General features: G+C 49.6%; 9 protein-coding genes across 9 annotated transcripts; 8 read left to right on the top strand and 1 right to left on the bottom strand.

Moving 5' to 3' along the window:
- Positions 1-14: 14 nt before the first annotated feature.
- AUEXF2481DRAFT_40899 (uncharacterized protein) lies at positions 15-10,110 on the bottom strand. Its single transcript, XM_013487413.1, has one exon. It carries the CDS (start codon positions 9,771-9,773, stop codon positions 156-158), a length of 9,618 nt encoding a protein of 3,205 aa, XP_013342867.1. The 5' UTR covers positions 9,774-10,110; the 3' UTR covers positions 15-155.
- Positions 10,111-10,571: 461 nt separating this feature from the next.
- AUEXF2481DRAFT_30298 (uncharacterized protein) lies at positions 10,572-11,697 on the top strand (the record flags this gene model as incomplete). Its single annotated transcript, XM_013487363.1, has 3 exons — positions 10,572-10,919; positions 10,977-11,201; positions 11,257-11,697. 3 exons carry the CDS (start codon positions 10,572-10,574, stop codon positions 11,695-11,697), a joined length of 1,014 nt encoding a protein of 337 aa, XP_013342817.1.
- A 1,314-nt stretch (positions 11,698-13,011) lies between these two features.
- AUEXF2481DRAFT_30297 (uncharacterized protein) lies at positions 13,012-14,895 on the top strand (the record flags this gene model as incomplete). The annotated part of the gene is made up of 4 exons (XM_013487362.1): positions 13,012-13,313; positions 13,371-14,062; positions 14,113-14,603; positions 14,635-14,895. 4 exons carry the CDS (start codon positions 13,012-13,014, stop codon positions 14,893-14,895), a joined length of 1,746 nt encoding a protein of 581 aa, XP_013342816.1.
- A 4,309-nt stretch (positions 14,896-19,204) lies between these two features.
- Positions 19,205-20,753, top strand: AUEXF2481DRAFT_268091 (uncharacterized protein). The gene is made up of 3 exons (XM_013487542.1): positions 19,205-19,264; positions 19,515-20,274; positions 20,324-20,753. Exons 2-3 carry the CDS (start codon positions 19,540-19,542, stop codon positions 20,657-20,659), a joined length of 1,071 nt encoding a protein of 356 aa, XP_013342996.1. The 5' UTR covers positions 19,205-19,264; positions 19,515-19,539; the 3' UTR covers positions 20,660-20,753.
- A 204-nt stretch (positions 20,754-20,957) lies between these two features.
- On the top strand, positions 20,958-22,469 carry AUEXF2481DRAFT_30295 (uncharacterized protein; the record flags this gene model as incomplete). Its single annotated transcript, XM_013487361.1, has 1 exon — positions 20,958-22,469. The coding sequence occupies one exon, from the start codon at positions 20,958-20,960 to the stop codon at positions 22,467-22,469; it is 1,512 nt and encodes a 503-aa protein (XP_013342815.1).
- An 850-nt stretch (positions 22,470-23,319) lies between these two features.
- On the top strand, positions 23,320-23,957 carry AUEXF2481DRAFT_40891 (uncharacterized protein). Its single transcript, XM_013487412.1, has one exon. It carries the CDS (start codon positions 23,602-23,604, stop codon positions 23,836-23,838), a length of 237 nt encoding a protein of 78 aa, XP_013342866.1. The 5' UTR covers positions 23,320-23,601; the 3' UTR covers positions 23,839-23,957.
- Positions 23,866-24,345, top strand: AUEXF2481DRAFT_40888 (uncharacterized protein). Its single transcript, XM_013487411.1, has one exon. The coding sequence runs from the start codon at positions 23,880-23,882 to the stop codon at positions 24,051-24,053; it is 174 nt and encodes a 57-aa protein (XP_013342865.1). The 5' UTR covers positions 23,866-23,879; the 3' UTR covers positions 24,054-24,345.
- Positions 24,346-24,465: 120 nt separating this feature from the next.
- Positions 24,466-25,348, top strand: AUEXF2481DRAFT_40887 (uncharacterized protein; the record flags this gene model as incomplete). Its single annotated transcript, XM_013487410.1, has 2 exons — positions 24,466-25,127; positions 25,181-25,348. Coding segments are annotated over exons 1-2 (635 nt in total), but the record flags the coding sequence as incomplete, so codon positions are not given.
- Positions 25,349-25,719: 371 nt separating this feature from the next.
- AUEXF2481DRAFT_5806 (uncharacterized protein) lies at positions 25,720-27,214 on the top strand (the record flags this gene model as incomplete). Its single annotated transcript, XM_013487298.1, has 2 exons — positions 25,720-25,972; positions 26,037-27,214. The coding sequence occupies 2 exons, from the start codon at positions 25,720-25,722 to the stop codon at positions 27,212-27,214; spliced, it is 1,431 nt and encodes a 476-aa protein (XP_013342752.1).
- Between the last annotated feature and the right edge of the window lie 142 nt (positions 27,215-27,356).

Raw genomic sequence — 27,356 nt, 5'->3', positions numbered from 1 at the left:
GCCTCAGGGCTGAGTCTGGATCTGAAGATTGCATTGGTATCCATACAGCATTGTGACATTTGGCTCAATTAACAGGTTTATCTATGCTAGGAAAAAGACTAAAACTACTTTCCAACCTGAAATCTGTGGAACGATGATTCCTCAATGGGTCCTGCTCAACCCTTGGCATTATACTTGTCGTTATAGGCAGTGACAGCAATCGCAACTTGTCGATAAAGCCAGTTGCGGCTCTGCTCATCTGCAACAGGAACAAATGGACCACTGTTTCCTCCCTTGAGCGTCATGCTCATACCTGTACGCTCCTTGACAATAGTTTGGATATCCTTGAGAGGAACGTCCCACTCAGTCACGAGCTTCTTGGTTTGCACCAGCATGATACCATTGTAGGTGAGCATGACCATGCGTGGACTCTCGGCACTTGTACTCTTGGTACGTGCTTGAGTTGACTGCGATCCACTTCCCGAGGACAGTTCCATATGGGCAAGATAGTCTTCGTGGAAGTATTTGCCATTGTCAAGGGTTTTGAGCCAGAACTGACCTAGAGCCTCGCGCTGGCTGTAAGGTCGCACGATGCCATCTTGACCAATGAAACGTGTCAGACGCACGCGATCAAGACCTTCCTGGTCAAATACGGTCGTAGTATTGCGAACACCCTCAGCCATGTTAGATGCCAGGTCGAACGCTCCAATGGCAGGCTTGGTGGCCAGACCAAGGAATCCCTTCCCTACACCCTTAACAAAGCCAAGAGCGCCCTCCTTCTCAGCACCTTGCAGCGGATGTCTAGCGAGACCACCAATACCGCTTGCCATGCTGTTTGCGAAGGCATTACCCCCAGAAGTGATACCGTATAAAGCGTGCTTTGGTCTATTACGAGAACGAGACATGCGGCGCTGATCTTGGAACTCCTTGTCCATGGATGCGGCTGCAAGACCTTTGCTGATACTGCCTGTAAATTTGGCCATACTGTCAGAGAAACCGAAGACACTCTTTTTCACGAAGCTGCTAGCACCCTTGGCAATTCCGATACCAAGGTCCTGAGGTCTGTCGGTCATGACGAGGCCCTGATACGGTTCGTAGAAGATGTCGGCAACACCGGAACTGATGTTGTTGAAGAGACCAACTGGGTTGCCCAAGAAGTCTGCAGAGCCCAGAACGATATGGACTTGGCGAAGCGATTCCTGGACGTAGTGGCTCTTGATGGCAGCGACTAAGGCGCCAACAGAGACTCGAGCATTTTCTAGCATAAGAGCGTTGTAACGAATAGGTGCATCGTTAACATTGCCAATAGACATGGTGAGTACATTGACAGCAAACATGAAAGGATTCGAGGATGAACTGCCAGTATCCTCAGCGTTGATACGCTCGGTTCTGACAAAGGACAGATCAAACTGCATAGGTTGCAGGTGCAACAACTCGAAGTAGATGTCTTGACCGCCTTCTTCTTGTTTGGGCTCTGGGATGTCGAGATTCTCGTCACAAAGCTGACCCTCCTTCTCTTCTGACCATGAAGCGCCTGGTATCTTGGTGAAGTCGAGCATAGCGAAGATGAAGTCTTCATCGATTTCTATAGTCATCTGCTGCATCAAGAATGTGAAGTACTTGATGTAAAGCACACCATAGGAATCGTCCTTGACGCGTGTAATGGCGGCCTTGAAGATGGGATGAGCTTCCATCTCTTTTCCTGTCTTAGGAACCACACTGGGGTAGAAAATGAGCGGGAAAATGCCTCCATAGAGCTGATTGTCGACTTGAATCCATTTGATGGTAGAAGAAACAGTCTGATACAGCGGCGAGTCCTTGTACGATAGATCGATATCGCGCAGTGTAACATACACGAGCTCCTTGAGTTGACGATTGATGAGTGAAATGCCAAGTCCTGCAAATCTAATTTGAGCACTCAAAGTGACGTGGTCATCCAAGTCCTTGACCTCGAACCCAGTCGAAGTTGATTGAGAAGCAGAGCCACCCTTTTGCTTGTACAGACTCTTCGATGGCTTGTAGTTAGACAAGACAAGTGTCTGAGTTGGACCGTCCGCTGCGACATTGAGATCGATGATCTTCTGACGATTGGTCCCTTCGGCTGCAGGCAATCTCATTGGTATGAGGTTGCCGATTTCTGCAAGCTTGACATGTCTCTCCTTACCCTTGGCGCTCAACACAAGATTCTTATTCTTGGTCGCGGGATAGTCCCAAGCATAAGGCATGATACTTCGTGGAGGCAGTCTGTATCGAATCGGCTTCCAGCCAGAGGTGCGCTCGTCTTCGTCTTCATCAACGTTCGGATTGGCTTGCCAGAAAATGAACTCAACATCACTTTCATTGCGGATAGAGAATGGCCAGTGCTTCGTCTCATGGCTAATGTGAAGGAAGATAGTGGCGTCTTCCATCAAAATCTCGACTCTGATGAGTTTCTGTCTTTCACCAGCCTTGGCCAATTTGATGTGGACACTGCCAACATTGGCGATGTTGAAGGGAGACGACCAACTGTTATTGACACCTGGGAAGCAAAGGCACAACTGCTGTCCACCAGATTGTCTCAAGAATCGCAGTGGATGAAGTTCTTGTGGCTTCAGAGACGTCACATCCGATGATCCGGGTTCTCTGATATTGAGGTCTTCTCCTAGCTTATTGCGCACCACGAATCTGGGCGCAATGGTGATGACCTTCGTCAGCTTGTATTTGCCCTCACCTTCTTCAACTGTCAGACCGACGTGCATTTCCGATCGACCAGATTCTGCAGCAACAGTAACGTCCGTAGTGGATCCAATAGCTTCAAAACTGACTGGTTTACTCCATGTCGATCCGTCAACTTTGATGAGCGCTCTATTCTTCTGATCGTCCGTTGGGTAAGAGAACATAAATGGAACTGCTTTGCGTGCTTCGTCTGAATTGCTGAACGTGGTTTGTCCAGCAGCAGATTTGGCAGCACCAAAGTAGGTCTTGCTGCGGATGTCAAGGCCTAGACCAGTTCTGTTTAGAACTACGTAGGGGCTGTAGACAGTGATCTTGAAGGCACCACCGCTATCAGGGACATTGTAGTAGTGCAGCTTGAGTCTCAAAGTCAAGTCTTGGTTGTCCTTTACAACAAGGGTCTTCTCACGTCGGAAATCGTCACGTCCTGTGGAGTTGATGATGGCGAATTCGCTTTGCTTGAAAGGGGTGTCCTGCATGTCAACACTCATCAACAGTAGATGTGACAGCTCAACAACGTGAACAGGACTGACGCCACCTTTGCGTAAGAAGTTCGTCCAGTCCTTTTTGGTGTTCTTGTCGTAGATGCGGTACTTGAAGTCAAACGGCAACAAGTTTTGAATCTCGACCGGGGCGGAGAGTCGAATGCGCATGTAAGGATAGATTGCGGAGATGGGATTGTTCTTGTCGTACACGGCCTGCATCTGGAAGTAGAAAGGCGGAGACGAATCTTGCTGCTCTCCTTCGCAAGTGATAGTTCGTGTGGGACGCTTTAGTAAGTCTTTCCAGAACAGACGTTCGTTTGACCAAGTGTAACCAAATCCTTGGTCTGGGCGAATGACCAGCGAATGCATGAAGGCAGCACCAACGGGTGCGGATCGTGCATCACCCGGTGCAACCTTCTCGATCTTGAGCAAATGGCCCTCATCTGGACTATACACACCGACCTCGATAGGTATCTGTGTGTTGTTCTCAACCAACAAAGGCGATCGGAACGTGATGTACTTGACATTGTCTGCTCCAAGTTTCACATCAACCAATATACGATGCTGTACTTTGTCTTTGCGTGGCTGGAGGTTGTAGAGAGTTTCGCCCTCACGGCTAACAGGAATGCGCTCAATACTGTTGAACCCACTGCCTTCTAGCTTGATGCCGACAATGCCAGTAGCGCCTTCTGGAGACAGCGTTTCTCTTGTCGTGCTCGGATCTTCAAAGCGCCAGGGAGCCTCCTCTCCATCACTCAATTTCTCTGCGGCGCCTTCTTGATTGTTCTCTGTTTGGGCCCAAACATTAAGGTCGAAGCCGGTCTGGTTGCGGATGCGATAAGGAGCGTCAGTTCCTCTAGGCTTGGACAAGATGTCCTCATCATTCGACAAGAACTGGGCTGACTTGGAGGCCAATGCGATCGTAGACGAGGTCATGGTCAGCTCTAAAGATTTACGCGAGTAAAGCTCTAGTGCGAGCTTCTCGGGGTTCAAGCTCTTCGCCATATGGAATCCAAGTGACCATGGCTCGACAAGAGGTTCCCAAGCCGACTTTGAGAAGTTGTAGACGTTGAAGAATGTCTCGATGCTAGTGTCTGCTGTCATGGCGCCACTCCAATCACGCACTTCTACAGCAAAGTTCTTGACACTCCAATCGAGCATTGGCAGCTCATGAAGGTCGCCGATAAGAACCACTCGAATGCCCTGAAGATTGATTTTCATCTCTTCTCTCTTCAGCATTGCCGACCCTTGTGGCTCGGCAGGTGCCTTAGGCGCGGTAGTGGTGTGGGATTTTTTAGTAGCAATAGTGTTGGCTCTAGGCTTTTGCGCTGATGATGGTGCCCGCCCAGACTTTGGCCTGGTTGAGGGAGCCTTCAGCTGATCGATCTTAGAGGGACCTTCCTTGGCAAGCTCCTGGTTATCGTCATCTGCAGACATCGCAGAGGCCTTATTGACGATTTGCATGGCCAAAAGAATATCGCGCAAGGACAAGCGAAGCACCAGAGGTTCAATTTCAACCATGATGCTCATCAGTTGAGCTTGCTTGTTTTCCGACCGCATGTCAACGGAGGTCTGAACACTGAAATCATCAAGGATCCGAAGCTGGGAAGTTTCGAACTTGTCCATACGGCAAAGGAACATGCCAAGCTTGTCGACTTGAAGAGCAGTGACGTGTTGCTGCGATACAAGGATCTGCTTGCTCCCAAGCACAATGGCTTCAGAGTTGGTGATGGCAGGGTTGGCGATGAGGATGATCTGTGCGTCAACAATATTGACACGGAACGATATGCCCATAGGGCTCGAGCCATTGGCAGAGCTGGGGTCGGCCTGCTGTTCGACCGCAATGTCAGTGCCAGTAGACATGCTTACTGCATCCTCGTCTCCGATCGAAGATTCGTCTTCATCCGAGATGACAAGAGGCTCATCTGTCGCCAGACTAGCATTGATAAATTTTTGAATGGCAAAGAGATAGTCTAATGCCAAAATGATCCTTGGGCTATCAATGGTCAAGAGGGCAATCAAGTTGCGCTCCTTGCCTCCAGAAATGGAGACGCTTGCCATGAATTGTTGTTTGACATCAGTGTTGATAAGAGACATGATCTTCCTAAACTTGTTCTTCTCATGTGTACGAGTGTCGGTTATTGTGAATGATTGAACTAGAAGCTCAGACTCGAGCGATCCATCGCTGACCATGCGCAGCTTCACATGAGTCTCGTTGAGCGAGAACTTGGACAGACTACAGGCTGCAAGATCTTCAACGGGCTTATCAGGCTTGCTTGATATGAGTTCAAGGCCGATTGTACCGACCTTGAAGACAAGATCAAGCTTGGTCCAGGTGTCATCATCTGATCCAATCTCGGGACCCAAATGGGTGGGAGACTGAGGTTGCTCGTCTTGTTTGTTAGAGTCGCCAGTTATTGATTTGGCGTCTTGAACCGTGGACGCGGGCAGCTCCTCCTTGACATGTTCTTCAATCTCGTCATCTGTAGCGAAAGCTTCAGGAATGGATTTAGAGAGCTCGAGGATAAACTTGAGCTGTGCCTCTGTAACACGCAGATTGACATTCGACATTGATCCTTCAATCTCTGTATCGGGTCGTTTGTACCCTGCTTTGTGCTCTGCGCTTGTGATCCTGAAGTCGAGATCAACCTTGTCAATGAGATCGAGTTCTTCCATTCTATCATCAGCGTAATTGAACGTCGAAGTCAATCGAGTGTTATGTACACCGGCTGTGAGTTTGTTGGCAGTATCAGAGTCCTTAGAGTCATCCAACGGGAGGAATTCGTTGCTGGCATAGAGTTCTCCTAAGTAAGCCGTGAGAACATCCCGTCCTGGAGAGTCTGTAATGACCATGCGAGGGAAGGCAATGATCGGAGTTTTGATGCGAATATCGAAGTGCATCTTGCTTGCGCGCTCTTGAATGCTGTTGGCCTGATTGGCAGCAGCCTGTCTGGCAGCGTTCATGATAGCCTGCATCTTGCCGAACTTGACACCGAATTCCATAATCTTGCGGAATGGCTCAGTGACAAAGTTGACCTTGAGAGAGCCGGATCTGAGATAGATAGAAGTGTCATATCCTGGGTATGCCTCCGTAGTTGCATCGAAGGTTTCGTAGCGGAAATCGGCAAGCTCATCGCCCTGGATTGAGACCAATTGGCGTAGTGACGACTTCTCGGAGACGCCTTGGTTGACATCATCGAGCAAAGACAGGTTGCCCAGTCTGGCACCAACTCTCATAGTCTTGCCCATGAGGAAAACAGCAACTTCAGCAGATGTCAAACTGAGTGTAGCAAGACGAATCCCATCGTTATTGAGGATTATGGCAATACGCTTCAGCTCGGCCTTGATACGGATTTTGTCACCTGCTGGCTGCGCACTAATCTCCTCAACTTCGGATGACTCCACCATTTGTGACTGGTTGGCTTGGGCCTCTCCAGGGTTAGTGAACGTCACCATGACAAAATCGAGCAATGTCAGAAGAGTCTTGCGAGTTACAAGCAGATTGATCGTTGATACCGCCACGTCGAGATTGGTCGCGATTCCTTCGAACGTTGACATGAATTCCGGGTGTTCAGGATTGACCTTGACAAACTTCAGCGAGAACAGATCTTGCTTCTCGTTGGTGTCTGTGTCTTCGGACGAGATCAGGTTTCTGAACTCTGGTGACGGATTTTCCTCCACATGATCCTCAACTGCAAGAGTGCGCAGACTGACCTCGGCTACCATATCGAACTGACGTTGGAAGAAGAGCAAATCGAAGTTCTCGGCAATAAGATCAACAAGCAACTGGTCCTTTCTCTTGCCATCTGGATCCGAGCGATAAAGCGAACCTTGAAGCTTGTCAACCTTGAACTTGAATTCGAAGTTACGTTGATCGACATCTTTTGTAGGTTCCTTGGTAGACTCTTTAGCTTCCTTGAACTCTTCATCTTCGTTGTCGGTTTCTTCCTCCATCACAAGTTCATGCTTTTGAGCGGAAAACTGGAAAGACTTGGATCTTGGTCTCCCTATGACATCTAGATCCACGACACTCTTTTGTCTAGGTCGCTGTGTATGCTTTTGTGTGGCTTGGACAGTCTTCTGCGGTTTGTCTTCGTCTGATCCGAACTTGGGAATCGCAACGTCAATCAGCTTCATCAAGCTTTTGTATTTCGAATCGGAGATGGAAGCGTGCAGCACGGGCAAGTGACCACCGACTCTAAACTTGGTCAGACCAGAAGCCTTGGGGACGATGCATGTCTCGACTGTAAAGTCGATGTTGATTCGGTCAACAATGTGCAAATGTCGCGATGTGTTGTTAGCGTCGAGCTGCTTCTTGGTCTCTTCGATTGAGGGTCCAAGCAATAGTTGGGTCGACTGTAACTTGACAAGGAACTTGTCATACATCAACTGCTCAAGGCGTTTGAAGTCTTCATCGGTATACTGTTGCTTTTGCTTTGACTGCACCTCGTTCAATGTGTCCTTATCAATCAGCTCGCTACGAACACTAATATGACCGGCATCAAGGATCATGCAGAGAGATTCTTTCTTTGTAACAGAGTCAGGAATGATGATGAGAGGAGCTTGCAAATCGAGCTTGGCGTCGACAGTCTTGTGTTCTTGAAGAGCGTACTCGAGACCTGCACGAGTTTGTTGTCTGAGACCCTCGACAGTAGCACCGGCAGATTCCATCAAGGCGCCTATTGACTCCATGTGGCGCTCTGGTGGCTTGAAGAAGTTGGCGACTTCAACAACAAACTTGGGGTTGTAGACAAACTCCATGGCTTTGAGTTTCACAGTCAGATCAGTATCAGCATGACCATCAAGAGGGTTGTTCTCGAAGGTCAAAGCAAAAAATGGATCTACAGGCGGTTCGTCGTCTTCGTCTGCAACTTCGTCATCCTTGATTTCTTCAACTCTTTTGTCGTCCGGTATCGAGTTCTTGATGTTCAGCATCTGGGGGAACAAATTTCCCTCGGTGGTACCATCAAAGAGCTTCATAGTCTCGAGACTGACTTCGGCCAACATTGAATCAGTACGCTGCAAGAATTTGGTATCGAAGCCCTGGAAAATGAGCCGAAGCATTTCGGTAGCCTTGCCGTGAGGATCACGTTTAAGAGTGAAACTGCCTTCCCGGAGGCTCATGTCGACTTGCAATTTGACAGCCTCTTTTGGCATATCAACGGCGTCTGCAATCTGTTTCTTCTCGTCGAAGTCGATTGCGTCATACAACTCCTTGCGCTGCTCTTCCGTCAATTGAGTCTCGTCACCTGGATGCTCTTCAGTCTTCTTGCTTCCCCAAACCCAGGACGACCATGTCTGTTTTGCAGGGGCCTTTTTGACGCCAACATTCTCCTTGCGCAACTGATTTCGAGCAAGAGATCTCCAAAAGCGCAGGTCTTCGTAGGTCAGTTTACGTTCAAGTGAATCAAGGTCAGTCGCCTCTTCGGGAACAAGCTTTTCTTCCTTCTTCTTCTTTTTGAAGAGACTGATGTATTTGATACGATCGTCACGACGTTCCTTGAAGTATGCCCAAGTCCAACGGCGATTGCGTTCATGAATCTTATCGTGGACGGACTTGGTAGCGAATTTAAGCCAAGCTCGCGGGTCTTCCTTCGGTGATGACTTGGGCTGGAACTTGCGGTACTCTTGGTGTCGAATAAAATAGTGGAAGAGATCTACCAACATTAAGGCATCGCGATATTGATCGTCGTCAATCACGAAGCCAAGTTCGTTGAACAGAAGACGAGCCTTCATCTTGGGACGGTCGAGCTTCCCAGTCTTGTCAATTTCGAGACCAGCACGACCAGTGACTGGCTTGAGTATGTATTGATGTGATCCGAAGTCAGTATCGTCCTTCTTTGCAATCATGTCTCTGAACTTGTCGATAATTGTAGTATGGTCTATTCCTTGCTCTTCTGCGGTCTGAGAACCCTTGCCAGAGCCCAGCAACTTGGCATCAGTGTCCCAGTAGACAGCGAGGGCGCCGAGAGTGGCTAGCTTGTGAGTCGAACCAGCCGAAGTGCTCTGTATGAATGTTGGTTTCCAGTTTTCATCTGTACTGACAGCACTCAGCTCCTGCAAAGTGAGCCCAGCAGCGAAGGGGTGGCCGGGGTCTGAGATGGAGTCTTCGTAGCGAATATGAACATTCTTGACCGAAATCTGTAGATTGTCCACGATAGCTGCGACAAGACTGGCAGTGAAGCTCTGATTCTTTTGCTCCTCTTCTTGGCTCATGCCCTCTGCACTCCTCTCTTTTAGCAGCTCCGCACTGTCGAGCTTCTCCATCTTGACAGCGTGGTCGCGCTTATCTTGATCTTCGGGGTTGTAGTCTTCATCTTCTCTTGGAGCAGCCAGCAGGTATACGTCCTCAATCTTGACTTGTACGGGTTTGCCGCGCAGGTTGGACCATGGGATCGAGAGGGTGAGAGAGCCCAGATGGCCTTCGACAACGTTGATGGGGAGGTGGAGTTGGTCGAGAGCTTCCCGGCGAAGCTCGAGATCTCGTAGTTTGACATCGCCGGACCAGATTCCGACATTCAGCTGCTTTGGATCAAAGTTCTGGACGTACATGCCCAAGAACCTGTTGAGCAGGTTCGACACGAGTCCTTCCAACATGACGGCAGTCTATTGCCTTCACCCAGGCAGGGAGTTTGCGCAAGGTAGAAGCGTGGAAAGGATGTGAGGCAGCGGGTTTGACTATTGTGTACAGATCATAAGGTCAGGAGGTCGCTAGATAGGCGGTAGGCCGCGTGAGTAGGTACTTGATGGAGGGTATCCTTGGTTGTGGTTGATTGGGCGCCAGCGAAACGGACGGTCGATCGTTGTCAGGCGTCTAACACTCGAGTCGTCGCAATGTCTGAAACTGGATAGAACGCGACAGTAAAGACCTCGGTCTTGTTCTTGGTAGCAGCTCGCACAGCCTTTGGTGGATCGCGGAGAAGGCAACTGTCCGATAAGTTGGCAGCTGCTTTCTTGGAAACAACAGCGACGCTGATCGTGCTTGCCCGCACACGACGCGGGAACGTGGCATCGGTGACGTCAAGACGATTCCAACCTTCACACACACGCCAGCACCACGATGTTTACTTGAGTAGCTCGAAGAGCCTCCTGGGTGTGCAGCTCGTACTACTTCCATGACACGACCGTACATACCGCACACAGGATCCGAGCATTGAGTGGCTTTGGATTCGTTGATAGGTCTTTTTCTTGCACAAGTAGATAGTCCATCGCAGCGGGATCGGGAGAGACGCACGAACGATGACGTTCTGAGGTAAAATAGGCAAGAGCTTGGTAGTGCCTACCCCAGGGATACAGCGGAGGTGTTTCCTCATAGCTTCCCCGAGCTTCCCTTCTCTCTGTGCATCTCGAGCTCGTCTCTTCTTTCTCGCTCCCACCTCTACCCTCAGTCACAACATGTTCCGCGCCGGTGCTGCTCGCCAACTGCGCGCCCTCAGTGGCCTTGGAGCCTCGGTCCCTCGTAGCTCTCAATTCTCCTCCAAGCTATGCACCCTCTCGCAGACCACTCGTCCACTCGCGCTTGGCAAGCCCATGACACTTGCTCTTGCACACTATGCTACCCAGCAGGCACCAATGGACAAAATCAACAAGGCGGTGGAATCAAAGCTAGGAGAGCTCAAGCTCAAGGCGGATCCCGACACTGTTAGCTCCACGTCGTCGACTCACCCTGTCTTTGGCGAAGTCGGCACGACTGAAGACCCGCACAAAGACGCCGACATGATGGCCGGCGTCAAGAATGACTTGGTAAGCATTGGCTGTCTCCAAGACCTGTTCGACAGTGTGTGCTGATTCCTTGTCTAGAAAACCATCAAGGATACCTTCTCGCTTGACGGCGTCCCTCGCGAAGCCTACACCTTGGGAATGGCTGGTGTTCTCCCCTACCTTGGAACCTCAGTATCGACGGTCTATTGTGCCTGGGAGATCAACCATGCGCACAACACTGGCTCCGGCTTCTTGATGAGCGAGCAGACTGCAGAGGCAGCTCTACACGTGCTTGAGCCCCTCCAGGTCGGATATGGCGCTGTCGTAAGTTGAGACTATAATCGCAACCTTGGCCACCTTCTCACACCCCTTTTCGCAGATCATTTCTTTCCTTGGCGCCGTCCACTGGGGTCTGGAGTTCGCTGGATTCGGCGGAACCCAGGGCTACAAGCGTTATGCAATCGGCGTCTGGACCCCCGCAGTCGCATGGCCCACAATCCTTCTCCCAGTCGAATACGCCTTGATCACCCAGTTCATCGCATTCAACTTCCTCTACTACACAGACAGTCGCGCCTGCAAGAGAGGCTGGACCCCTCCATGGTACGCTGTCTACCGCTTCGTCTTGACTTTCATCGTTGGTGCCAGTATTGTTCTGTCCCTGATCGGAAGAGGTCAGATCGCAGACCGTATCAACAAGTTGCCTGGTCCTGCCGATAGAGTGCGCGCCCTCCGTGAGACTCAGGCAGAGCAACTCTCTAATGAGGAGGCTGCCAAACGTGCCAAGGTCGTGAGCAAGGACGAGGAGGATGACGAGGAGTAGAAGTCCAAACATCGCCGACGTCCATCTCACGCTATCAAGAAGCCGCACACTTAGAGCAGTGCGGTACGACGACACACTTTGCTTCCTTAATGTATGTATCCTCGATGACTAGTTATTAATCAGCAAGCCAATGCTGCCTTTTCTCAACAGACCACATGAACTGCGCATTTTATCAGACAACTTCTTCCTTTCGAGTTGCACTCTTGTTTAGTGATGTTTTCTCTGTAATTCGGTCTACGTCGAGGACAGCCGTTGACATTTTGATCTATCGAGGCTTATGCCTGTATCGCACATGCAAGCTTAAACATTGTAGATCACGGCTGCGGGAGAACACGAGCCTATGGAGACGGAATCAGAACTGTTTAGGCCAGGTAAGGCGTCTAATTTGCTGCAAAGGATTGATCAGCAGACTGCGAGCCGCATGCTATCAGGGGCACAATATGAGTCTCGAGGGTTGACTCGGGTGTTTCCTCGTTCGCGGAGCTGACTTTAGGAATCATCCGGAGTCGTTTTTATATGAAAATCAGCACAGTGGAGCAGTTTTGATGGCTCCAAGCTGACGAGGCCTGCGTGCCGAGGAGTACTCGTGACCCTTCAAACTGGGGACAGCGAGTGGATCTCGATTGCACTGATCGACACTCGCATTTTCATCAAGTTCTGTGCCTTGCGGCCGTGCGTATTCGAGGATCGTCACTCTGGCGTCTTTATTCCCAAGCACGCGACAAGAATCCGGAACATAGAAATCACTTGCGCGCCGAAAAGAAGCTCGGAGGTCGGGAGCAAATGTACAACGCGTCCCAAGCAAGATGATTTAATAGCACACAAAGGCGCCTCAGGCCCGTGGGCAGCGACCGGGTAAATTGCTACGGTGGAGTGCAGGACTGACTGCCCGGCCGGCATCCCCGTGGGATCTGAGAGGCACCGAGTGTAGCCCCGAGAGGCTGTAGTCCCGAAGGCGGAATGGCCAGTGGGGATGGTGGGGTTCGCCATGGACAAGTTGAAGCGTGTGAAGTCATCCTGCCCAGCGTTACCAGCACGTCCATCACTGAAAAACTCACTTAACTCTGCGTCCCTCACGTCTGTCCTTTCTCTCTTTTGCCATTCAGCTCACTGCTACACCCTCTGATACCCTCTCGAATTTTTCCGTCTTTTTCCGCTTGCCGAGCGATTTACATCCATCTATTGAAGACGAAATTTGGTTTCACACAGCTCCGAAGTTGACGCCCACGCATTTTTATTTCTGCGTTCTGCAACAATACTAATAAGCCTACCTTGTCGTCTTCTATTCGACATTGAAGCAAGCATCATATCACAATGGACGGCACACAAGACATCCCCAATCTCGACCAAATCTCCGAGCAACAAGCGGATCCTACCCTGCAGAAGGCTTCTGGTAGCACCGATGCAAAGCCCAAAGTCAGGACCGAGTCCAAGTCTGGTGCTCAGAGACCGCCGTTGAACAGATTCACCACCAGCCACGAGAACGTACTCCATGAGAACTTCATTGGTGCAATTGACCAAGGAACCACTTCGTCGAGATTCATAATCTTCGACGGAGTGGGTGAGCCCGTAGCAATGCATCAGATCGAGTTCGAGCAGAAGTATCCCGAGTCTGGGTAAGTTCATATGCTGCTCTGTCGCGTATGCAGTACTAGTGTTAATACATGTCTTAGTTGGCACGAACACGACCCCTGGGAACTCGTCTCCTCGGTAGAGACTTGTATCGAGGAGGCTACCAAGAAGTTCCTCGAGAAGGGCCACAAGGTCTCGGACATCAAGGCAATCGGTCTAACCAACCAGAGAGAAACGACTCTGGTCTGGGATGCCGAGACCGGAGAGCCTCTGCACAATGCCATTGCCTGGCCCGACACCAGAACAAAGGGTCTTGTTCGCGAGTTCAAAGAACGCAAAGGCGACCAGAACTTGTCTGCCATCTGTGGTATTCCTCTGTCGACATATCCCTCTTGTCTCAAACTCGTTTGGATGCTGCGCCATGTACCAGAAGTGCAAAAAGCCTACGACGAGGGTCGCCTGTGTTTCGGTACCGTCGACTCTTGGTTGATCTATAACCTCAACGGAGGAAAGGAGAAAAATGTGTTCGTCACGGACTCTACAAACGCTTCAAGAACTATGTTCATGAACCTTCACACCTGTCAATACGATGACGAGCTCCTCAGCTTCTTTGACCTCGACCGTACCAAGCTCAGGCTACCCAAGATTGTTCCCTCGTCTTGCGCCGATGCCTACGGTACCCTGTCTAAGGGTATTCTCAAGGGCTTGAAGATTGCCGGATGTCTCGGTGATCAGTCTTCGGCACTGGTCGGTCAACAAGGCTTCACTCCTGGTTCCGCCAAGAATACATATGGTATGCACCACGTTTTGTCACACCATGTCTACAGCTAACACCCCTGGCAGGTACCGGTTGTTTCCTCCTCTACAACGTTGGCGAGAAGCCCACCATTTCTACCCACGGTCTCCTTGCCACAGTCGCCTACGACTTCGGTCGCAACAGAAAACCAGTCTACGCGCTCGAGGGGTCCGTCGCTGTCGCTGGCTCTGGTGTAAAATTCTTGATGAACAACATGGGTTTCATTGCACATGCCGAGAAGGTTTCGGAACTCGCTTCTACCGTCGACGACAATGGAGGTCTCGTTTTCGTCACTGCCTTCTCTGGTCTTTTTGCGCCATACTGGATCGATGATGCAAAGGGCACTATCTTTGGTATCACTCAGCACACCCAGAGGGGCCACATTGCACGTGCCACTCTTGAAGCCACCTGCTTCCAGACCAAGGCTATCCTCGACGCCATGGAGAAGGACAGTGGACATGCCTTGTCAGACTTGGCTGTCGATGGTGGTATGAGTAACTCGAACATTTGCATGCAGGTATGTCAAGAAGATGACCATGTAAGTAGAAACACGACTGACATAGTTTTAGACACAATCAAACATTATCGGCATCCCCGTCAATCGTCCCGCCATGCGCGAAACAACCGCTCTGGGCGCCGCCATCGCCGCCGGTTTCGCGGTCGATATCTGGAAAGAGTTCAGCGAGCTCAAGGCTATCAACCAAAAGAATCGCATGGTCTTCGAGCCCGAGGTCACTCCTGAAGAGAGCCAAAAGATGTTCAAGAAGTGGGATCGTGCTGTCAGCATGTGTCGTGGCTGGCTCGACGTGGACGAGGTCACTGAGCGCTAAATTGGGGCTTTCGTCGCCAGATGTAATGAGGAGGACATTTTACGATAATATTTCTGTTTGATTCTTGTTTTCATAAAGGATTTTGCTTCGGATTGGCATACTGTTCGATACCCTTGTTATGGGTTCGCATTGTCGAGGGGAAGTTTTGGAGTTGCATACACATGATGATTTGTCAAGCTCTTACAGCATATAGAAGCTACCTTAGAAGGAATAGATTGTCTTCATTTCAATTGTGTTTTGTGCGACATGGCTGGTGCTTCTACTCGATGGACGACACGCAGATCTAGTTTGCCTGGGAGCGTCACTTCTGATATTCAGGAACGTTTCACCTTGGCGAATCAGTAGACAGCTCCCTTTATTCAGAGCAGTCGATTGTTTACCGATATCGCCTGGAACGTGGCTGGTTATAGAGTAGAAGCTTCAGGACGACACCGCTGCGGGTCGACCATCCCGGCGCCTCTTCCGCAACCTTCGAGGGGAAGAACGGATTTGACTTCCCTCCAAACCTTAAAACGCCAACATCTGCATCCAGCGATTTCGAGATTTCTCAAAGTCGTCCTCGAGTGGATCTCATCTCGCACTGTAATTTATCTCCAACAGCACCGAATATGAGATTCCGCACGCCATCCCCATCTTGCGGGCTTGGACAGCGGACAACTTATCATACTGAGCGTTCTTATGGCAAGCATAGGTCTGCTGCTGCCAAAACCCAAGTTTCACTACATGACAATTCACAACCTCGTACGACTGCTACGTCGGCGCATGCAAAACATTTCATGGTCGCACTGGCTCTCCAACCAATCTTGTCATCTCATTCTACTCGCGCTTAGACACATGTCCGCGCGCCTGTCCCTAGCGGCTCTATACACAAACCAAGACCTGAGAATAACGGGCGATGAACTGACACGACAGATTTCCAGGAACACGTCAATATTCCATGGGTAGTTTGACGGTACGGCACGAAAAACGGTGACACCATCCCATAAGCCAAACTGCACGCCTCCCGAGCAACGCCATGCTTGCTCCCTTTCCAAAAAGCACGTCGCATGCAGCAAAGGTCTCCAAGCCCGGGTTTCGGTGCAGCGATCAGGGATGCGCGATTTGCTTCGCATTGGCGTCGACTTGGACGTCCCTCCAAATCGGTCAACGGTACGAAGGTTTCGTCAGAAGAGATCTCGTAATTGTGTGATTGGAACAACCTGTCAGAGGATGGCCCGCTGAGCCAGCTAGTCTGGACGTCTTGCATCATATGGCAGAGTGCACAGGTTGAGTTCCCTCTTGCTTTCTCGCTTCACCGGGGCACATCGGTGGTACAATGAACATAAGTGAGGTGTTTCGAGATCACCTCCAGGAACAGGTCAGTGGGGAATTTATGCTTGCTGCTCGCATTTTATCTTTGCTTGCTTGTGTCGTATGATTTGAAACCAATCGTAGTATCAAACTCTTCTCGGTTCGTGAAGAGGCTGGCAGCATACAGATCTTCTGCTCTGTGTATTGTTTCTCCTGCGGACAGTGTCAAGTCTATAAATTGTCTTCCCTCGACCCCTTCGAAAGTTTCAATCATTGTCATCAATACTAAGCCATCGCACAGTCGCTTCATCCCTTCACCAGATCTTCAGGTCAAGCTATACCAGCCTCTCCACTTGTACATACAAGATGTGTGATTACACCAAGGTCGAATACTGCTGCGGTCATCTTCGATACACAGTGCGCGCCTGGTGTGTCAGATATCAGGAGTCTCATAAACGCTGTCCTCCTAACGTCGTCGCTGTGTAAGTTCTCAAGGCCCCCTACAGACTTCACTCGGTACTGATGCATCCTCTCCAGAGAATACAGATTCGAGGAACCATGTGGTATGTCAAAGTCGTGTGCTTCGCGCCTGGACTTCATGACATCTCGAAACCGATAGAAACTAACAGCCGTATTCGATAGGTGACTGCAAACCACCTGCGCCGCGACACGGCTACAAGACCAAAACAGTCAGCAGAAAGTAGCCAATATGTGTCTTGCTATCTAAGACCTACCATTGGTGCCCTTTTGAGTTGTAGATGTTCTCTCTTTCGACATGTTTTTCAGCGATATCGGTAAACAGAACATGGCTTTGTCTCCTTTCCTTTCTTTTTTATTCAAGTCATATCAGCAGGACTGTGGCAGGCGACCACCGAAGTCCTAGAGCAGGGTGTGAACCAGTACGGCAGTTTTGCAGATATACCCTTTTCCTTTTCAGCCACACCTTGGGTCAACGGCATGAGGTATCAAAAGCTATCATGATATCATAAAAAGTTTATTGCTTACAACCTCAAAAGCGTTTCTCTTTCTCTTCTCTCTCTCTATATAGCCCAAGGTTTTCTCGTACAGTCAAATATGATGCCCACGTCAAGTACTCAGTACCCACTAGCCAGTGCGGTAGAGGAACGCTCGTCTACATGCATCTGCGAATCATCAATCTTACAAAAGTATTCCCTGCCGACACATAACGCATCTGTGTCCGTCTCGTACGGTCAAGTACTGGTCAACGTTCTGTGCAACGTATACCAAAAGCCAAAGCTAACATCATGTGGCAGTTGCGGTGTGTTTTGCTCAAGCCTGCATGATCAACCTTGTTCGCATGGCTCAATAGCATGCGCGAAAAGGCGTGTTGAGTGATGACCTTATGCCTCGTCCATGAGTTGAGCAGTATAACGATTTTGCTTTAGTCTCGGAGAAATGACACGCCCGAGAACCAGGAAACCTTTGATCAGAAGATCCGGTATGCAAGATCTTCGGAGATCCCTTGGGTTGCAGGATGTCCTGCGATCGTAAAGTAAAGGCAAGAGGCGCAGCTGGCTACTCCCTGCATTGTGGACAAGTGATCGCCTCCGGCACTTTAGGAGCAATTCGTCACGATTCATCTGGCATCTCTGCTCTGAGACCGATCATTTATGAGCTGTGTGTCGAATGATAGCACACGTCCGACACTATCGCTGGATATTGGCTGTACTGCCGTTACCTGTCAAATACGACATGTCACTTACTGGATCTGCGAGTCATACGAGGTCGATGCTCTGGGATTACAACCACTGCATGCGATCAGACTCACCAACAGATCTTCAAGCAGACCCAGAACAAACGATCCATGAGAAAGATACATTACAAGGAGCTTTCCAATCACGCCTTGCAAAGACCTCAGTCGGTACGACAACAGCTAAAACGAATGTCCCTCCAATCTCGACTGGATACTCACAGCTCTCGTAAGGAAGAAGATCAAGAAGTTGCGGTCTGCAATCATCCCTTGTATCTCCCGAGATTTTCCATCAACCACATATTGGCAATCGCACACAGAAAAAGAGTCCTCTGCCGAACCCGAAAAACACCCGATGCAATGTGGAACGTTCCATCCCGACTGCAAGTTCGTCGATCGTGTATATGCATGCACGTAATAAGGCGTCTAGCGGTGTCGGCTGTCTCGGACGAATGAGATACGTGCATATCGTCAACGGATCTCCGAAATTGCAAAGGACTAGTAATCGTTACGCGAAAGTCTTGGGCAGTAGGAAGCTAGGTGCTACTGCACTCTGTCTTCTCATATTAGAAAGGTGTGTAGAAAGAAGTATTCGAGCAAGGAGATCGCTGTTATGTCGTCGTAGACATTGAACACTGCAGAAATTCGTGGGCAAAAAGTACCTAGCTTTGTGCTTGGTCTGGGCCAGGATCTCTGTATCTTGCTCTACATACACAGCTCTCCTGTGATGGACTTCAGCAGCTCGTCGTTGAGTGAAAAGAGAATTGGCATGACGAGTTCATACTGGCTGTTGTAAGCATTTGGCATCGTCGATGGCTTCAAGATGCTGACGAATGTGGAGCCCATTGATGGCAACAGCTATCGATCGCGGCGCCGATGGCCGAGCGTGTTGTCAACAAGACCACTTTAGCCGGCATGGATCCCTGCTGTGGGTATGACCCTACCCTTTTTATATATCACCTTATCTTCGCACTTGTAACATGTTTATTACAATTAGCTGTATCCAATATATATCTATATGAGCTATGATTCGATGTGATATGATTGAAAATGATTTGAAAGTATCTTGAAGGCTGCAGCACCCTCTCGACAATCGCTGGTTGGGCGCCCTCAACTCTGTCGCAGTCGCACATGTTTCTCGCGGCCTTCTCGTCTGACAAGGTGCAGTCTTCGACTCCGAGATAAACGTTATCACGGTACTAGCATACAATTGGTTGATTCATGCGAACTGACTGTCAAAGGTGGGACGTCAATTTCGAATTCTCGTTCTTGGTCTTGCGACTACTGCTGTATTTGGGTTTTGCCTATGAGCGATAAGCGGAGTTATCCTATGTCCGCGGATATGCTGCAAAGTGAAGAAGTCGATAGGTATGAAGCTCCATATTCATTTGTTACCAATCGCACAATTTTTTTGTAAGAGGACAAAGTCAACGCAAATGAATTGGAGCGTCCATCATGTCAACTATGTCAATTCCAGGTTCATGACGATATCCGGACATATCTGGTATGTCCGTATCTCCATGATGCCCCTCTCTGTTTAGCCGCCATATGTGAGAGTACAAGTAGCCATCGTTTTCGACTAATTGATCGCTTTCTTTTTTCTGAACCATTCTCGCAGAAACTCAAACTTCTAGAACAGCAATATGTCGGACCAAAAAGATCCAGTACTCGAGAAGATCGAGAACACAAAAGCCATTTACAGACGCTTGGGCAAGAGCGGGCTACGAGTGTCTGTACCCATTTTGGGTGCTATGTCATTTGGTGACGCAGCATGGCAACCGTGGATTCTGGATGAAGAAGCATCACTGCCACTTCTCAAAGCTGCTTACGACAAGGGCATCAACACCTGGGACACGGCCAACATCTACAGCAATGGCGTCAGTGAGACGATTATCGGCAAAGCTATCAAGAAGTACAATATTCCACGCGAAAAGATTGTCATCTTGAGCAAATGCTTTGCCTATGTTGGCGAGGAGCCTGGAATCAAGACTATGACCTATGGCCAGAAAATAGGCGACTCGCCCGACTACGTCAATCAAGGAGGACTTTCGCGAAATGCCATCTTCAACGCTGTTAACAAGTCACTCAAGCGCCTGGACCTGGAGTATCTCGACCTGCTGCAGATCCATCGCTTCGACCCAAACACGCCGATTGAGGAGACAATGGAAGCTCTCAATGATCTCGTCAAGTCTGGCAAGGTCAGGTACATTGGAGCATCTTCCATGTGGACGTATCAGTTCTGTATGATGCAAGCATGCGCCGACAAGAATGGTTGGACAAAGTTCATCAGTATGCAAAACCAGTACAGTCTCCTATATCGTGAGGAAGAACGCGAAATGAACAAGTATTGCGACGCGACCGGTGTCGGACTCATTCCCGTAAGTCATCCCAATCTAAACTCCCGTAAAGTAGCTAATATTCCTCCAGTGGGCTCCTCTCTGTCGTGGACATCTCGCTCGTCCTGCATCCGCAGCTGGAAGCACGACTAGATCCTCCAAAGAGGCTAGCGGCCTGGCCGGAACCTCAGAAGTCGACGTGAAGACCATTGGTCGAGTGCAAGAGCTCGCCGAGAAGAAAGATTGGAAGATGGCTCATGTTTCGCTTGCATGGATTAATAAGCGAGTGTCCAGTCCAATCATTGGATTCTCGAGCGAGGAGCGCATGGATGAGGCATTGGGTGCAAATGGCAAGACTCTGACCGAGGACGAAGAGAAGTATCTTGAGGAGCTATACCAACCTAGAAATATCGTTGGACATAGTTGAGCACTTGGACAGGATAAATTCAAACATGACTCGCAACAAACAGAGAGTGCAATCAGAGTCACGGTGTAGACTGACACCTCAACATCAGAAGGATCATACTGTGGTTGCGTTCGCGTAAGCGTGAGAAGGATGCGAAGCCAAGAGCTGAAGTAGCGTTGTCTGCCTTGAAATCCGTTGCTGTGAGTGGATGAATATTAATAAGATTCCTCAGACATGCGTCAGACAAAACAACGCGCAAGTCCACTCTCCCACATCTACAACATTTCAATCGCATCGCGTTTTCAATCTTATCTTCATGATGGCGATAGTACGGAGCAGCTCCAAAGATATAGAGAAGCAAATGAAGCCGAAGACCGAAACGGGCTTACAAAAGTCACCAGCCAAGTCGCCTGTGAAGAGAGGGAGGAAGACGACGCCAACGCCTCCTCCAACGACCAGAGGGTCTCGATCGCAGTCAAAAGCTCGCCGCCCGAGTGTCCGGATCACGGACTCGAGAAATGATGAAGACATCCCTGGAAATAGCAAGTCGGCGCGAAAGGACAAGAGTCCCCTTCAACCACTCTCAGTAAACATCTCCTCAGATGATCTTGTAGAGACTCCAGTACCTGCCAACAAACTGCCTCGCAACTACTGGCTCGCGAACAGCGAAAAACTTTCGCCTCCGTGGATATCTTGCTCGGAGTTTGTACGACCAGTGATGGTAGAATTCATTATGCGCAGTAAGAAGCGTCTTGCTCTTGGTGTCAAGTGGGAGAAGGGCGACAAGATCACAAACATGGAGGGTGCCATGCATACCTTTGTGACCTCTATCGAGTTGGCCTGGCTACACGGCGAGCGAGGCTATGACTACGGACACACCTTCACACCTTACCAACCAATTGGCAAATTCAGAAGTGGCCGGCAAGTCTTAGTGAGTAACCTGGTTCATCAAGACTTCGAAACCGACGAGGTGATGCTGAAGCTCTCATCTCTGGCAAACGCAAAGACAACACTTGTCGAAAACTTCGACATTCCAACAACCAAAGAGAAGCAGTCTGATGAGATTCGGGAGAAGTATGATGATGCGTTGCGTTGTCTGATGGTTCATTACTTGACACTGGACGGAGAACTTCCAAGCATCGAAGATGGCAGCACGACCGCCATGTCGCGTGCCCAAGCCAAGTCCTTTCTTACTGGCAGCGTACTCAAAGTCGCCTGTAGCGATATTCTGAAAAGTGTCAGCAGTAAGTGGTTCTGGATATCTGCCACCAAGCCTAAAAGCAAGACGGGCAGTCCGCTGCTGTCGCTTGAAGTTCTAGTCACCACTGCTTACCACCAGTTTCGTAACGAGATGAATGCTCTGGAGAGAATTTGTCCTCAAGGCTACGTGTATACTTTCTCGGCGCCGAAAATCTTCATTGAAGAGTTTGGTGATGAAGACGGTCTAATGGCATGCATATATGCTGCTGGTCTCAAACACTATCTCCAGACCACAAAGATCAAGAACATGAAAGTCTTCCAGCTGCCGGAAGTACCAGGAGAATGGGTACAGTGGATGCGAACGGCACTGGCGGAAGCACCAGGCGTGCGGGTGATGACCAAGACAGAGCTGTACAGCAACGAAAGTACCTCTGGCGACAGCTACAACCCACCAAATGCAGGCACCGTACTTGTGTTGCACAACTGCTCAGATGGATTTGGACAGAACATTCAATACGAAGTGGGTGCTGGGAGCCTTGATGCAATTATCGGACGGTTCACGAGTGCGGCAGGAAGCCTACTTAACAGTCGAGAGGACCTTGTAAGCATGGTTGCAATGCATGCCGAGTGATGGAAGTAGGGTCGAGGTGCCGAGGAAGAGGATGTTTGCCATTTGTTTGCTTGTGTTGCGGCCGTGAGATGGGTCACATGTCTGCCAATTCTCAAAGTACCTTTGATAGTCGTCGCCCCGTTATGCGAGATTTAATGCCTCGTCAGCGCACGTCGTTTGACTCCGTACTCCCGAGGGTTTGAGTCGTGATCCAGGTTGGCGTGTTGCGGCGTCATTCGACCCAAAGCTTCCCTGACAAAGCTCGATATCTCAATTCAAGACGCTTGAGGCAACTTCCCAAATTCTCACACGACAGATACACCAAACAGCCTTGTCAGCATTGAATTGTGCCACGAACCCCCTGGCAATCAGACAATTGCTTTTGACGGTGTTTCAAGGACCCGCAGGTACACATGTAACATAAGGTTTCCCCCGCATCCTGGAATCGCGTTAGCGTGCCTACCCCGGATTGGTGGTCGACGTTGGCATGCCTGAGAGAGCGACGAATGCAGTGGTCTCGTGCTCAGTGGGATGATCTCCTCAGAGCTCCGTAAAGAGCTATCTCAGCTTGGCTCAGAGCTTGAGCAAGGACGACCTGCAATCGTCCAGTGGCATGCAACTGTCAGGCAACCCCGCACCGCGTGACTGCCCTCCAAGTATTTCTACACTCAACTCCCTCACTCCTTGCTCTTCTTTCTCTTCTCAAGATTGCCTTGTAGTCATCAACAAGTCGGTCTTATAACGCTCCCATCAATTGCCTAACGCCCTGAATCAGCTCTCAAGCTTATCCCAAGCTTCAACACCTCCAGTTCCAACCATGTCTGCCGAGATTGAACACCCTTTGACCAGACTCGACTCTGCCGTCTCTGACACCACCTACGAACCCGGCCATGAGAAGAAAATCAGTCACCGCAGAACCAGCAGTACTGTCTCAGGAGTGTTCAGAATTGAAGACCTAGGTAAGTCCGAGTTGAACATTACCTCCAAACTATTCATATCTCTGACTGGGGTTACAGAACAGGAAAAGGTTGAGCTGCAAATAGCACCGGAAACGCAGAAACTCGGATGGTATGTTTCTCTTGGTGTAGTGATGTTGCCTTGTTGCCTTGCCGCCTGATTGATAGAATATTAAAGTGAACCAATTGACGTCCAGATGCTGACCACTTCCAGGAAGCTGAACAAGAACCCAAACACAATCGACGACAAGGACATGTTAAAAAAGTACCTCGTGACGCCGCCGGTCAAGAAGATCGACCTACACTTCCCGTTGGGACTCAACATCACTGCCCGTAACCTCAAAGGTGTGACGATCAAGGATGCAGTAGATGCCATCTACAAGCAGTTCAAGAAGAAGGTATGTCTTGCACCACTGCTTTCCGACGGTGTCTAGTTTCGAGTCTGACCATATCTGTGATACAGGAAGATGATGACATGGGTGAGAACCCCTACCTCGCTGGCTTCGAGTGGGACAAAGAAGAGTGCTACACCCGTTTCATCGTTCACCAGAAGAAGACTGCTGGCACCAATGACGGAGCCCCTAGCGGAGGCGGCAAGAAGAAGGGCAAGAAGGGACAGAAGGAAGAGGCCGACCCTCTACTGCTGTAAACGCCACCTTGGTGTTCGTCCTCAGAAGGATGCCCTCCGTCTCTTCTTGCTCCGCTTCACACTCCTTTCAGATCATCAACCGCGGGTCGGATATTGAGCATTGAGAGGTATATTGTCGCTGTTGACTCGCTCCGAGAGCGCTAACATATCTTTGTATTCATCACTTTCATCGAGTCCGGGTTGCTCGCTGGTGTATATCAGCAAACACCGGGCTTGTGTATTATTTTTCTCCGAGACAACCTTGCTCTTATGCTTCCTGAGATACCGCGGTCCTTGTAGTTCCTGTGCTCTTGCTTCTGGTGTCCGTGACTGTGTTGATCGATGGTTGGAATGATGACTTTGCAAAAATGGGCGCGTCGCCGGTCTCACGGGAACTCATGAAGCCAACCAACCTCCGAAGTTTTCCCCAGGACTTTAGCGTCAAAATCTCCTGGTCGGTTATAGGCCTCGCTTTGCTATGACACTCGCGAGACTCGATCTACTGATGAACTCCTAGGCTAAGTAAAACTATTGGTCTCCCAAGGTCGGAGACTGGTCAGCCTGCTCCAACATGTACAATGCTGCGCCTTGTCCAACGATATATTGCGCCAAGTCAATGCATTCCTCCAGGCTTGTCATACAATTGAGATCTTGGAAGGATCATGCCCGTAGGTATAACAAAAGGTATAGGATACTGGTCCTCGGATCTTTCACTCACTCGCAGCTGTATCCTGCACTGATCGTACGCAAAATTGCAGTTCCCCACCATCATCTCATTTGCTCTGATGTTCCTATCATGCCATCAAGCTCATGCAGAAAAGCTTCACAAACGAGCCACATGTCAAACTTTACAGTCTCCAGTATCGAGGGACAGGATGCTGTACAAGACTCGTATCCGAAGAACAGCTCACTCACCATCCGCGTCAGCAAAAAGGCCGATTGCCGCAGTGAATCTGAGCCTTGCCCGGTCATAGCAACAGGATACATGGCAGACTGGTTGCGACTAAACATCAGTTCTGACCACGACACCAGTGTCTCAATCTGGAGCCTTGTCAAAAACACAACTGGTCTTCGCACGCTTAGAAGAGTGTCTATCTGTTGGGATGTCAACATTGTTACATGTGTAGTAAAAGTAGCTGAGACTGTACCAAACTGATCCACATCAAGAGCAATTTCAATTCGAGTCGAGCTGAGATATTTGCTGTTAATCGCGCCATGCGACGGAGCATCGCCGGTAGATGGCCCGTAAATGTTAGTAGATGATATTATAATCCTAATACAATGATATACGAACAATTCTTGCGCATGAACTGATTTTAGGATAGCTTTGATTTGATGAAGACGGTGAAACCATGGTGGTAGAAGCCCGACATGGAATCCAATTCACCGAGCCTCAAAACGGACCAAAATAGATTCGACATGGACCAATAATACCGAAAATCGAGGCAATCATATATTGTACTCGGCCACTTGTTACCATGCACTTGTCGTGTTTACCAGATCGACACGTCCGAGGCTGCTCGCCCCCGCTCCGCTTTGCTTATCTTCAACATCGCATCAACTTGCCAAAACGAGATATGTGAGGACGTTGTACTTGAACTCGTCACAGTCCAGTGACTTCGCATGTGATATTACTCACAATCAAGTGAGATTCGCAATTCAAAGACTTCTTGCTCAACACCTCGTCATGGAAGACAGAGCTCAGATACCCGTCGGTCCACCTCGACCGAACCCAACCACAGCATATTGGCAAGAACCAGCAGACGAGATAGCAAGCCTGAGGAGTACAGAAGACCTACCAAATCATATCGACTATGTTATCATCGGTAGTGGCATCAGTGGAGCAGCGATAGCATACAACCTGCTGAAGAAGCAACCCACCAGCTCCATCTTAATGCTAGAAGCCAGGCAGGCTTGCAGCGGAGCTACAGGTCGGAATGGTAAGCAAACAAGACGTGCTGCCGCCAGGTTTCAAATGATATCAGTGAACTGATGCAAATCAAGGTGGTCATACGAAAGCAGCAAGCTATCGCAGTTTCCTCGACCATGAGGCTGAACATGGTCTTGAAGAAGCCATCAGAATTGCCCGCCTCGAATATGCCAACATTATAGAAACCCACGCTTTAGCTCGTGGATTTAACATTGATTGCGCATCCACACCTTGCGACACTGTGGACATCATCTACGATGCTGGAAACCTGGCACGAGGCAAGGAAGCCATCGCACGTATGCAAGAAACCATGGGACATGATGATCCAGCTGCTAGGTATGAGATCTTGTCTGCGGAAGAGGCGGAGGCAAGGTTCCATACCCTTAATGCTTTGGGTGCATTCGTCTATGAGGCAGGAAGTATCAGTGCATATCGCTTCACAGTCGGGTTGCTGAAGCATTGTCTGGAACAAGGCATGCAACTGCAGACAAACACACCTGTTCAAGCCATACAGCCAGTCAAAGATTTCGACCCAAAGTCGCCGAGATGGACCGCAAAGACATCGAGAGGGGACGTCGAGACTGCCAATCTGATCATAGCGACAAATGGGTATACTGCACATCTATTGCCGCAGATGCAAGGTATCATTGTACCTTTGCGTGGTCAAATCACCGCTCAAAGACCAGGATCAAAGTTGCCAATCTTGGTTACGACTTACTCTTTCATCTATGCTGAAGGCTACGAGTATATGATCAGTCGACCATCCAGCACATCGGATGCCGGCACCATAATCATAGGAGGTGGTCTGGGAAGACTAGCCAACGCAGGTGCGTCGGAGTTTGGAACCACTCGAGATGCAGAGCTCAATGATGAGATATCAGCCTACCTATATGATTGCACAGCAGGATACTTTGGTGACAACTGGGGAGAAGATGCAACGGCAGGAAGGATCGTCAAGGAGTGGTCAGGAGTGATGGGTACAAGTTCAGATGGTCTGCCATATGTTGGAGCTATGCCAGACATGCCGGGTGTGTTTATCTGTGCTAGCTTCAATGGACATGGCATGGTCTTGTGTCTAAAGTCTGGAGAAGCGCTTTCTGACATCATAGTTGGAGGTGGATATGCAGGCTGGTTTCCAAAGGCGCTTGTGGTGAGTGCTGAGAGATTCGGAAAGAAGTTCGAAGGAAGGTTGGATATGCGGGCGTCTGTACCTGGCGAGGCCTTGTTTGACGATCGGATGGAGAGGCTGTAGATAAGTGACGAATCGTGAGAAGAGAGGAAACTGAAAGAGTGATGGAAATTAGAAAAAAGGTCGTTGCGGCACTATGCGCGCCTCGGACATGATATTTTGGAAGCCTCTGAGCAATGATTTTCATGTTTTTATAAGAAAGTCG

The sequence above is a fragment of the Aureobasidium subglaciale genome (assembly GCF_000721755.1).
Source record: "Aureobasidium subglaciale EXF-2481 unplaced genomic scaffold scaffold_13, whole genome shotgun sequence".
NCBI lineage: Eukaryota > Fungi > Ascomycota > Dothideomycetes > Dothideales > Saccotheciaceae > Aureobasidium > Aureobasidium subglaciale.
This window is presented reverse-complemented; position numbering and strand designations above follow the sequence as displayed.

Coding starts and splice junctions, on each gene's coding strand:
- AUEXF2481DRAFT_268091 (XM_013487542.1), top strand. CDS start 19,540: ATGTCGGACCAAAAAGATCCAGTACTCGAGAAGATCGAGAACACAAAA. Junction 20,275..20,323: donor CCGGTGTCGGACTCATTCCC/GTAAGTCATCCC, acceptor ATATTCCTCCAG/TGGGCTCCTCTCTGTCGTGG.
- AUEXF2481DRAFT_40891 (XM_013487412.1), top strand. CDS start 23,602: ATGCTGACCACTTCCAGGAAGCTGAACAAGAACCCAAACACAATCGAC.
- AUEXF2481DRAFT_40899 (XM_013487413.1), bottom strand. CDS start 9,773: ATGTTGGAAGGACTCGTGTCGAACCTGCTCAACAGGTTCTTGGGCATG.
- AUEXF2481DRAFT_40888 (XM_013487411.1), top strand. CDS start 23,880: ATGGGTGAGAACCCCTACCTCGCTGGCTTCGAGTGGGACAAAGAAGAG.